Consider the following 12,425-nt stretch of genomic DNA (forward strand, 5'->3'; position numbering starts at 1 on the left):
CCTTAAAGCAAAGGCATAGACTTATCAATTTATTGATAGCAAAGACACATGTAGTGGTGAGTGGGCTTGCGTATTCCAGTGAACCCTATGAGCAATGCCGTTGGGAGTCATGTACTCCCAGCAGGGTCATCCATGGTGGTAAGGTCAAGGGAGAGGAACCAGACAAAGAACGATCCAAGAAAGTCCTTAATGGCAGAACAGGCGGAGGATAACAATGTGTGTGTTACAACGGCTGTGAAGGCAGGTGAAGGCTGCAGCAGATAAAAGACTTCCAATCGTTGTGGTATCCATCAAAGCCTTTTTCTGTCAAGATTGTGTGTTGATCGTTGTGCGCCGATCTCCCCACATAAAACAAATTCATGCACAGGCATCTTCCAACCATGGAATGAAAACAAAAGCACAGGCTTGAAAGTTTATCCATAGCAAAGCAAAGCTCGGATTTGTTAACAGAGGTATTACTATATTAGATTTAGTACCATTTGTTTTTTCACCGCCTCCCTGACTGATTTATTTTAAGCATGGCCGTGAATATGGAACAATATAAAACCAAAAATGATGCTTTATTTTTCACAAATGAATATTTTTAAACCTTAAAGATAGAAATAAGCTCTGATACTATATATCGCTACACTACACTACATCTCTATCCTTCCCAGATCAACCTCCACCCTCTACCCCAATTCCTAATCTAATGAACTATCCAAACCCCAGAATAAAACCAACTGCCTGAACTGACACAACCCCTCTAATATTTCAAAACAAACTCTCACATTCTCTCCTCTCAAACAGAGACTCCAACTCCCAATCAGAACCATTCACACCAAACACTCACTCCCTAACGTTCCATTTTGCCCCTTCCCTCTCTGTTTACCAAATAAGGATATTTATTATCAAATAAACATCAGCAGAACCTGGTTAAAATATTTACATTGTCTTGTGATGTCACAAAAGCCCTGGAGAGCCACCTTCAGTTAGTGTAGACAATACTGAGCTTGATGGGTCTATGCTCCTATGTAACACCACATTAGGAAAATGTGAAATATGAATGCGTCATTCTGACAAAACATATTACATTCATAGCCCTCTCTAAAGATGAAATGCTGTGTTGGAATTGGCTCTTTAAAAATTGACTGGCACGAAATCCTTGCACCCATGTCTTATAAGTGCTGGGCAATAGCAGCTCTGACACCGGCACTGCTGCTTACCTGGATGGGGTGGAGCCATAGCAGCAAGCAGTCTGGTGCTCCCAGTGCTGCGCCCACATGGCTTTGATCTCACCCGCTGCCCCAGATAAGCAGCAGTGACACCAGTATCAGGAGGGTGGCTCCACTCCACCATGTGCACCCTTGACATATCCTATATGCATCCACAGTGCTATACATATCTACTCAGAACTAAGCCCCATTGAACTCAGTAGGACAGAGTGAGGTAAGCTGGTATAGGATTGCAGATCTGGTGTAAACCAGGGCTTTACAGACATAGTTGAATGCAAGTAAGCTATACTGATGTGATTCATCCGCTACAAATAGGTAGAGTTTACTTGCATACTAAGCTGGGCAAGGTTCTTGAGCAGGTGGTCACCAATCAACTCCAGGCAATCTTGGATGATACTAATTTTCTAGATCCTTTCCAATTGGGTTCTGACACAATTATGGTACTGAGACTACCTTGGTCACCCTGTATGTTGACCTATGTCAGGAAAGGGACAGGGGGAATGTGTCCCTGTTGATTCTTCTTGACCTCTCAGTAGCTTTCAGTACCATCAACCATGGTATGCTTCTGGGGAGACTTTCCAACTTAGAATTTGAGGGTCACTGTTTAGCAGAGGTTCCACTCCTACTTGGAGGGTCATCTCCAGAAGGTGGTGCTTGGGAGATGTTGTTCAGTCCCTTAGAACCTCCAGTGTGGAGTACTGTAGGGTTCAAGTTTATCCCTAATGCTGTTTAACAGCTACAAGAAACCACTAAGAGGGGTCATCTGGAGTGTATGAGTGTGTTGTCATCAATATGCTGATGACACACATCTCTTCCTCTCCTTGATAGGTCAAGCAGGTGTGATGGTGGATGCCTGGCCTCAGTAGTGGACTAGATGAGAGCCAATAAACTGAAGCTCAGTCTGGATAAGACGGAGTCACTTTTGGAGGGGGTTCTTTGCCTGGATGAGTGGAATGCATCCTTTTATGGATGGTGTTACATTCCCCTTCAAGGAGCAAGTGGGCAGCTTGGGGGTACTTTTGGATGCCACATTATTATTGTAGGCACAAGTAGCCTCAGTGGCATGGAGTGCCTTCTACCACCTTTGGCTGGTAGCTCAGCTGCAACCCTAAGTGGGAATAGTTTGGCTTTGGTTGTGTATGCTTCAATCACCTCCAGATAGACTACTGCAGTGCACTGTACATGGATCTGCCCTTGAAGGCAATTCAAAAACTACAGCTAGTGCAGCACGTGGCAGCTAGATTGTTAACTGCAACAAGAAGGTATTCACATGTAACACCAGTTGTAGCCCAAGTGCTCTGGATACCAGTTTGTTTCCAGGATCAATTCAAAGTGCTACTTTTCACATTTAAAACCTTTTACAATTTGGGACCACTATACCTAAAAGACTGCCTTTCCCCATATGAACCTGTCCAGTCCCGGAAATCATCATCTGAGGCCCCTCTCAGTGTGCCACTTCCAAGGGAGGTCTGAAGGTTGGTGACAATAGAATGGGCCTTCTCTGTAGTAGTATCCTAAGAACATAAGGAGAGCCTGCTGGATTGAGCCGGTAGCCTATCTAGTCCAGCATCCTGTTCTCACAGTGGCCAACCTGTTATGGAGACCCTCCATGAGTGCTTTTGCCTGGCTGGAATGTATCCTTGAACTATGAAAATGCTTCTTACTTGGGCTACATCTGCACCTTACATTTAAAGTTCTATTATACCACTTTAACGGTCATGGTTTCCCCCAAAGAGTCCTGGGAACTGTAGTTTGTTAAGGGTGCTGACAGATCCCTATTCACTTCACAGAGCTACAGTCCCCAGAGGGGTTTAACAATCAATCCCTCTTCCCAAGAAACTCTGAGAATTGTAGCTCTGTGAGAGGAATAGGGGTCTCCTAACAATTCTCTTAACAAACTACATTTCCCATGATTCCTTGGGAGAAGCCATGACTGTTTAAATGTACAGTACAGATATGACCTTGCCTGGATGGAGGTGTGTGTGTAAGTGAAGTATGTAAGTAAGTAAACCTGTGGCTTTTGTGTGGCTGGAATGAAGTCTACCATACAAAGGTAAGAGTTACATTCATTGGTTTCCCCCACTTTTGGATCTGGCCCTGCCCACCATTGGCATGTGGCCCCTGAAGTGTTCCCCACAAGGAAATGTGGCTCTTTGAACCAATAAATGGTTTAGTACTATCCTACAGCACAATGTACTCACTAAGTGCAACCCATCCCTGACACAAAATTTAACAGTTGCATAGGCCTCAGGCCACTGACCATTAAATGCTGTTCCAGCACATTACAACCCATATGTGCGCAGTGTTAGCCCAACAATAGCACATCTTCTGAGGCCAGAGATCACTGGTATGCAAATACTACTCATGTATGGCAGATGTGATTTTAAAACGTTTTTTATTGTTTTAGCACTTGTTGTTTGCCATCCTGAGTTCCTTTGGGAGGAAGAGCGGGGTATAAATGTAATAAATAAACAATAAAATAATGTGATAATAGCATTTAAACAACTGCAGCATGAAACACTTATATGGAGAAGTATATTACCCATGGCCAACACATAATAGCAGCAATAAGGCTTGATTCTATGACAAAACCAGCATTGCCAACCAGACTGTAAGCATGAAGCCACTATGCATTATTTTTTCCAGGGGGGAAATCCTAACATACCCATTCATTTTTATTGAGTTGCAGTTACTTTCACAAGCTGGTCTAGAAAATGTGCTTCGTGTTTGAGGCTGAATATATCTGCCACATGAGCCACACTGTTAAAATTGATTCCAAGGTTGGAATTTATTTGCGTCTTGCTCTACTGCGTCCCAAAGTACCCGTAAATGTCTTAGCACACAGCATATCTTATCTTCAGTTGCTGTAGACAATTTACCACTGCTCTGCCATTCCAGCAATTATGTGAAGGATTTAGCATCAAAGGACTGATAAATGCATTGAAAAGCACCTGTCTAGCACTTGTCCTGCTGTGCTGGCTTTGTTGCTAAATGCAGTTGAATTGTAAAGTATGGCTACCAGCAAAACAGCTCAGTAGATCCGCCATACCATAAGACATATCTGTCACAGGAACCCAGGGATGCATTGAACATCTATTTTGACTTATCCAGTTTGTGCCTTACCATGCCACCCACATTGTAGCTGCCTGATCAATTATCAGAGATACCTCAGTGTAATATACTTTGCTGGGAGACTAAGGAAACTGCTGGGGAAGTATATATGGAAGATGCTTTGATGACAATATGTGATGGGCTTCTCTTTGAAGAGCCATAGCTCAGTGAGAGAGCATCTGGGTTCAATCCTGGGTTCAGTCCCCCAGTATCTCCAGGTATGGCTTGTAGAAGCCCCAGTCTGAAGCCCTGGAGAGCAGCTGCCAGTCAGTGTAGACTAGGAATAGCCAACATAGTGCCCTCCAGATGTTGGACTACAACTCCCCTCAGCCCCAGCCAATATTGCCATTTATCAAGGATGATGAGAGTTGTAGTCCAACAAATCTGGAGGGGACCATATTGGCAATCCTTGGTGTAGACAGTGCAAAGCTAGATGAACCACTGATCTGAGTCAGTATAAGGCATGTTCCCGAAGTAATATTAAGCAACATAGTATAAGTCTGCATTCCTCTTGAAGAATTAAAAGAGGGGTGGGGGACCTTTGGCTCACCAGATGTTGCTGGACTCCAACTCTCATCAGCCCCAGCCATCATGGCCAGTGGTCATTGATGATGAGAATTAGAATCCAGCAACATATGGAGGACCACAAGTTCCCCACATCTGCGTTACAACAAAGTTTTGAGTAGACAGTGCCATTCATCACACAATATTATTGAACAGTGCCAAGAAATACCACAGTTACGATGGGGAAATTCAGGGTACAAAAGGATACAAGTGATGATGTGTTGTGAGAGCAGCATATGCTTTGAGACATGCCTGTGATCAGCCATTGTTTTGTTTTGTAATTACCATAAGGTGCCCCAAAGATACATTGAGTTACAAGGTAGGATATACTTGCTAAGAAATAACAACAGTACTACTACTAAGGGATGTGATTCTTGGAATGAAATAAAACCAATAAATCAGTATGTAATATGTTGCTTTTCAATATTTTTATTATATACTTTTTAAAAAAGCAATATTATTAGTCTCCCATTTCATTTCAGCAAGTCTTTCTACATGGTGTAATGAGATCATGATTAATGCCATATTTATTGCTCCATCTTTACAGGCAGGAATGGTGCTGAGGTGTGGATACTTCTGGTTCGGTTTATTTCTGGTGCCCACAGCATGCCTTGTTAAAGACGTGGCCTGGAGAGCGTAAGTTAGGAGAATCCATCATTAATTACATCCTTTGTTGAAAATAATGTTAAGTTTCAAAATAAAAATGAAATGCTCTGTTTTAATCTAACAGCCACCCACCTTAATCTCAGTGAAAAAATACTGCAGATGTGCTGAAGAGGTGGCTGGGACAGCCAAGTTGTCACCAGCTTCCTCATCACAGATAATGAAATGTTCTAGTCGCAACTGTCACCATAAAGACAAATTCTACAACAAGACTGAAGATAAATATATATCCTGATTAGAAATAGTAGTATTTACATGCTACGTTTGGTGTGACAAAGGATGGCACAGCAGAATCTGTTTGTTTGGACAGTAAAATCGTATTTGTATATATGTAGCAATTTATTTTCTTAGATAACACACAAGTTCACTTTCAGATCCCTGTAAAAAACACTGCTATTAAGATAGCTATGAAAATTACTCTCCATCTAGGATGATGCTTAATGATGATGAACGTTTACAGCTTGAGCAGCAAAAATAATAACATGAAATTCCAAATGGAAAAAAGAAAAGGTCTTGTTGGCTTTTAGTTTTCTTTTTTCACTAGTGCATTTGTATCTCTCTCTCTCTCTCTCTCTCTCTCTCTCTCTCTCTCTCTCTCTCTCTCTCTCTCTCTCTCTTGCTACTGTTTTATCTGAACTAGACAGACTCTTTAAGCCCCGTGGCTTTTCCCTGCTTCTACTTGAAGGAATATGTCAAGATGCTTCTTGATAGACTGAGCAACAGACAACCCAGCTGTTGCAATGGAATGAGGGGGTTGAGCATAAAAAGGGTTGCACATGTAGTTATCATGCCATGAAATCCAAATGCAGCATATTATAACCCATAATGCTATCATCTCATGGTGAGATACATATTTAGTCATCTTAAGAGTGGACCCTTTGCTGTTTGACTTCATTGGCAACACCCCAAGCCAAGACCAATTTTTGGCATTTGCTGGTGAGGATAGAATTGTCTTTACTTTTAAGCCTCTAGCTATGTTTCACTCTGCCCTGTGGAGGTGGCCCTTCATAAGAAGGAGTAAAATGTTGCCAGGATGGAACAAGATCCTCTGTGATCTCCTCCACTGGGCCGATTTTTCTGCACGTATGTTGACTGCAATGAGGAGGTGAAGGCTGAGTGATTTCTAACTGTTCTTGCTAATTGAGGGGTGGTGATGCTGAACATCTTAGGAAGGAAGGAAAAGGCCTGATGAAGCACATGCTGAGCTTTATAGATTACTAGCAAAGTGGCTGCCATTGTGATAGGCATGACATGCACAGAGGGAGAAGGCTTTTATCTTGCAAAGAGCCCCAGTGGTGTGCCCCTGTTCGTTACAGCCAGGCCAACTGATGTCAAAGTTTTGCTGTCATTAAAATGATGGGGCTTTTTTCTCCACACACATCCCTCAGAAGTGAAAGGCAATCTTTAACTGATATGCAAGAAAGTCAAGGGGTACACGTGGGGTCACCATTAGGGTGACCATTTTATGCCCCTCAGGGTCCCTAGTAACCTCATCCATTTGCAATAAGCCTGTGCCTATCTGTAATTTCATTGAGACTTTCATTTTCTGGCTGTGCTAGAGCAACATTTTTCAGTCATTTGCCCCCAGATGTTGGACTGCAACTCCCATCATGCCCACCCAGCAAAGCCAATAGTCAGGGATGGTGGGAATTGTAGTCCAACATCTGGGGACCCAGGGTTGAAGAATACTGTGCTAGAGTATATATTGAAATGTCAGAATGTCAGGAATTGGCTACATCTATGTGCCTATACAGGTAGGTATTTTGATATACAGTAGGGCCCCACTCATACGGCAGGTTACATTCCAGACCCCCGCCTAAAAGCAAAACCTGCCGAAAAGCAGAACTCCATCAAGAAAATGGCTCCTGACGCCCAAAATATGCCGTAACAGCGGAACAAGCACCATATGAGTGGGGCCTTACTCTAATTGAAAGCCGCCATATTAACAGAACGCCAAAAAAGCAGGCCGCCAAAAAGCGGGGCCCTACTGTAGTATTAATATTGATCCCATATAAAACACTCATCATCATGATGGGCAGGATGTGTCTGTATGAAGGGAAGGTTTGTGTGTTGCATGGACTCTGGAGGCTGGAGCTGCAGTGTATGTTTTCTACGCACAGGGGCACATTGCAACCTTCCCAGGGCTGGTGCCAGTGCCAATCATCCTTGGGCAGCATGCAGGACCCCAGGGTCCCTCTTTAAAAAACAACATCCTTATTGGGTCCAGGCAGTCCCCATCTAAAGTAGACAGTGCCCCAGAAGTTAAGTTGACTTCTAGGGCATTGTGGATTAAAAATATATATATACTACGGCTGCCATCACAAACATACCCAACATGTGAAAAGTTAGTTGCAATCCTCCATGTAGCTTACAGTAAGAGAGCAGCGATGATGCAGTGCTAAAAGCTCTCGTTCTGGAAGCATCGTAGATGCAACAGTGGGACACCCATGTGTTGGAACGCAGGCATCTCTCTCTGCTATTTCAACATTACTTCTACTTCCTCTAAGCCAGGGATGGCCAGTTGGCAGCTCATAGACCACATCTAGCCCCTGCTAGATTCTCTGTGATGATGTCATGGCTTGGGAAGGCAGCTTAGGAAGTTTGGCTCATTAGGCTGAATAATAAGTTGGCTGATCTGATCAGTGTAAGTTGGCTGGACTGCTGATAGTGAGAAATGGTTATATACCTTGGCTATAGACAGTATAGATGGGCAGGATTCAGCTGTTACCTGTTCCTTGGTCATAAAAAGTGCCTCAATCTTTGTTTCCATTTATGTCAATGGGATTTTTGCGAGGACTGTTGTGGGAAAATTGGATCAAGCTTTTTTTTGGGTAGTAAATACTTATTTTCTCTTGGGCTGTTACAGACATGAGATGAACCAATGTTTCCATCTCGTCAGTGTTTTCAGCACAAGATATCATCTGTTAAACTGACACTGTCATGAATTTCAATCCTTGTATTTATAGGTGGGCAGTCAGCCAACAAGGTTTCTAAATAAATACATGGATTGGGACATTTTATTGTTTTGCTTACAAATATAACCGTGTCATACAATGCAAAATGATTTTGTTGTTCCCACACTTTCCCACTGTAATTATTTGTGCCTAGCCAAATGCATTGCCTTATGAAGCCATACTTTGAAAGTCATATCTAAGGTGGTATACATTTATATAAGTCTTCACAAACGGTGACCTGCCAAATCAGATGCCCCCGACTGGCCACCTCTGGTGGCCCATCAGGGCTTTGACTTCCTAATCTTGTCCCCACCACCACCTTCAAAAATGGAGGGGGGAAGGCTTGCCAAGCTCATGACAAGCCACGACACATGGCTGGTAGTCTTTGGCACACTGTGTCACAAGTTGTACAGGACCATTCTAGATTTTGAATTAAGTAAGGAGATGAGGAAGGGCCATAGCATCTGCTTTACATGCAGAAGGTTCAGTCTCTGGCATCTCCAGGTAGGGCTGGGAAAGACTCCCTGTCTAAACGCTGGAGAGTCCCTGCTTTCAGTGCAGACAATACTGAGTTAGGTAGACTCTGTATAAAGCAGTTTCCTATATTCCTAAATCATCCTCAGTGTGATCTCATTTTGTTCGGCAGTGGAAGGGATAGGTAAGATAGACAGATAAACCGAAATGCCATTTGCATACATTGATGTGATGATTTATATCATTCTGGATACTAACAATTCTTTAATAACTTTGAATCAGACGATGGGACAAAGATTTTTGGTTGCTTTCGACGGAACATCCAAATGGTACCCCTTGTTACAACAATTGTAATAATAACAATAATAATTTGTTTTTGTTGTTGTTTTAACTGAAATAATATATATTTTGCTGCCCTTTAATGTGATCCAAAATTCTTCTACATGGGCCACCTCACCCTGCCTAATGGTAGAACTGGCTTTGCAATGGTACTGGGAACTCATCTAGAATATTGGCTATTGAAGGTTGAAGATAAGAGTATAAATATGGAGATGGAATAGGAAAAGGAAGAGGGAGAGGAAGTTAAAAATGAATTTCTCTACTAAAAATAACATTCCAAGAATTTGTTCCTGTGCACACTGAGGCTGCGTACACACCATACATTTAAAGCACATTATTTCCCCCTAAGGAATCCTGGCAACCGTAGTTACTCTTCATAGAGCTAAATTCCCCAGCACCCTTAACACACTCTAGTTTCCAGAATTCTTTGGGGGAAATAATGTGCTTTAAATGTATGGTGTTTACACAGCCTGACTCCTCAGTCATACTAGACTCCATGGATCTTATTTCCAAATAAAGGTTTGTAAAATGGAACCACACAGAATTTTGAAAGTTCTGAACTTTTAACTTCAAGGGCTATAGTAATAAAGACTGTCACTTTTAAAGCAGAAAAAGAGTTCAAGGTCAATGATTTTAATGTGTTTAGTCAAATTAAGAGTAATGTGAAAGCAAAGTCAATAGGAAAGATGATTAAGAGTTAATAACCCAAAGCTTAAAATGGGTTTTATCTGCTAAGGAGGAAAAAAAATACTTTCTAAAGCTTCAATTCTTAAAAGGGAAGCCAAGCTTAAATGATTCGCTTAAGAAGTTAAGTAACTTGAATATAATTTGAAAAAGCTGTAGTTCAAGGTAATTTCACATCCTTGAAAGAATTCATATTTGAAACTGGCTGTGCTGACATTTCCCATTCTTTGCAAAATGATGTCTGTATTATTCTTCATCCAGTCTCACAAATCCTACTTGTATTTTAAAGAGCACAGCAACTTTCCAGTTGTAAAATGAGAATAAATAGTGCATACTTCTGAATGACTAACACTATGAACCATTATGGTAATGCAGAAGCTCATAAGATCCCACAGGAGGTTCAGCTGAAATTTCACCATGTGACAAAGTGCCATAGCAAAACAGGCACCAAATTAACAAAAACATTTTTTTTTAAAATAAATCCTTGTCCTTAACATATGAAGCATTAGGGCCTGTGCCATTCAAGTCAATGAAGTTCTTCTCACTGATGTGATGGAGAACTGAACTGGCTCTTTACAACCAGATTTTCTAAAGCAGTGGTCTGGTTCACATGTGAATGTTTAATACCTGAATTCTCTCCATTTGATTACTGTATATTTGATTACTAGTAGCTGAATGTATGAATTGACTAATTGAACATTATTGTGCCCACAGACATATGAAATATGGACTGTGGTGTTATTGGGCCATTCATACATGCAAGCAATTGCCATGTTACAGACATCAAGTGATACATGAACCAGCCTAGTGATTACTCTCTGCTTCCATTATAATGAATGATCAGTGTTGATGGTGCCCAACTTTGATTAAAATCAAGCCATGAGAATGGTGTCTAAATTGTCCAGTCTTTTGGGGAGATGAAGTCCAACATCTGGAAGGCACCACTTTCCTCACTGCTGAGGTACATGCTGCTAATATCATTTCAGTTTCTAAAAGGTTGGACAATTTCAGATAGTGATCATTTTGCTGACAATTAAAATCTTTGAGGATGCTATTTGGTCACTTAATAACTGTGATTGCGCCATGAAAGATATGTCACAGAAATCTAATCAATAAGGGTTTTTCCCCAAATTAAAGTTGTCTTTTGGTTTACTGAATGATAATTGATCCAGTATGTCCATGCAGTTTTCATACACAAGGCTTAAGTAGACTTGGTTTGAAATTGGCTCCTGTTACAAATTGAAAACCTACAATGTTCCTTCCGTTTCTTTTCAAAATTGTCTCCTGCATTGACAACCTTCATACCAGTCACACACATACAAAAATTGGGAAGGGGTTCAAATACATATTAGGTATCATGAATGAAAATGCCAACATTCCCTTGTTGCTGCACCCTGCAAATTAAAACCTGATACAGAAGAAAAAAAATAGAAAAATCTCCTTATTAAGTTTGTTGGTTTCATTTTAAGGTATTAGGTAGAAATTTGCAAATCCAAGTTATCTCATGGCTTTCTTGTGACTCTCTTTTAAGTAGCATAAAAGGAAACTGCTCTTTGGAAAAAGGCAAGTTGCTCTTCTACCAGAATTTAGAGAGAACAAGGGCTTTATTCTTAAAAATCAATGGATCCCAGCATAAAGGCTAGCAGTTACTCTAAAGCTGCAAATGTTTGCACATATAAATTGTCCTTGTGATTGCAGCGCAAAATGTTGCCATCTTACTACACAGAAATGGGATTCTGGACGAAACACCTCTCTCTCTCTCTCTCTCTCTCTCTCTCTGTTTCTGTGCAAGTGGCATGTTAAGAAGGAGGGAGAAGAACCACCTTTATGAGGCTGTGACGTAGGAAGAAAAGGCCGTGTCAACCAACACATTTGATTGGCCAATAATTATCAAAGAGTCTCATCAGGTTTTCTGTGTGCTGGAGAGCATTGCTGAAAGGACAGAATGGAATCGGGCTCTGCTTCTATGAATATTCAATGAATTCCTTCTCTTTTGGTTGAATGGCTGACTCTTGAGCAGTCCCATGATCCCAGCAGTGCAGCCATTCTGGCATTTGGGCAGTGGATATTATGTTAGGATTCAACCCAGGGAAAACTTTCTCTTAAAGCAAACTACTTTGTCATCTTTACATGGATGCTGTCCCAGGTTCTGTCAAGCTGCATCCAGTGTTCACTTCCTATATTCTTACGCTCTCTTTATTTTCCAAATCTTCCAAAGATCCAGGCTGGTCCAATGGCATGCGCAACCTTGAGGTGGTAATAGTATAGTGCAGCCTTCACCAACTTGGTGCCCTCCAGATGTTTTAGACTACAATTCCCATCAGCCCAGTGGGAGTTGTTATCCAAAACATGTGGAAGGCACCAGGTTGGCAAAGGGTGTTATAGTGCCTCTAAGATAAAGTAGCATGCAAGCCATGATTTG

The 12,425-nt window shown here is 41.6% G+C and overlaps 1 protein-coding gene across 2 annotated transcripts in view; it reads left to right on the forward strand.

Annotated features, from left to right (window-relative positions):
• Positions 1-12,425, forward strand: part of ATP8A2 (ATPase phospholipid transporting 8A2) — a 564,338-nt gene that overhangs the window by 514,852 nt on the left and 37,061 nt on the right. For both annotated transcript variants that reach the window (XM_061629581.1, XM_061629578.1), the window contains exon 34: positions 5,437-5,525. In XM_061629581.1, the coding sequence (XP_061485565.1) occupies positions 5,437-5,525 (89 nt within the window). The remainder of the gene's footprint in view (positions 1-5,436; positions 5,526-12,425) is intronic.

This window comes from Rhineura floridana, chromosome 5 (assembly GCF_030035675.1).
Source record: "Rhineura floridana isolate rRhiFlo1 chromosome 5, rRhiFlo1.hap2, whole genome shotgun sequence".
In the NCBI taxonomy this organism is placed as follows: Eukaryota; Metazoa; Chordata; class Lepidosauria; order Squamata; family Rhineuridae; genus Rhineura; species Rhineura floridana.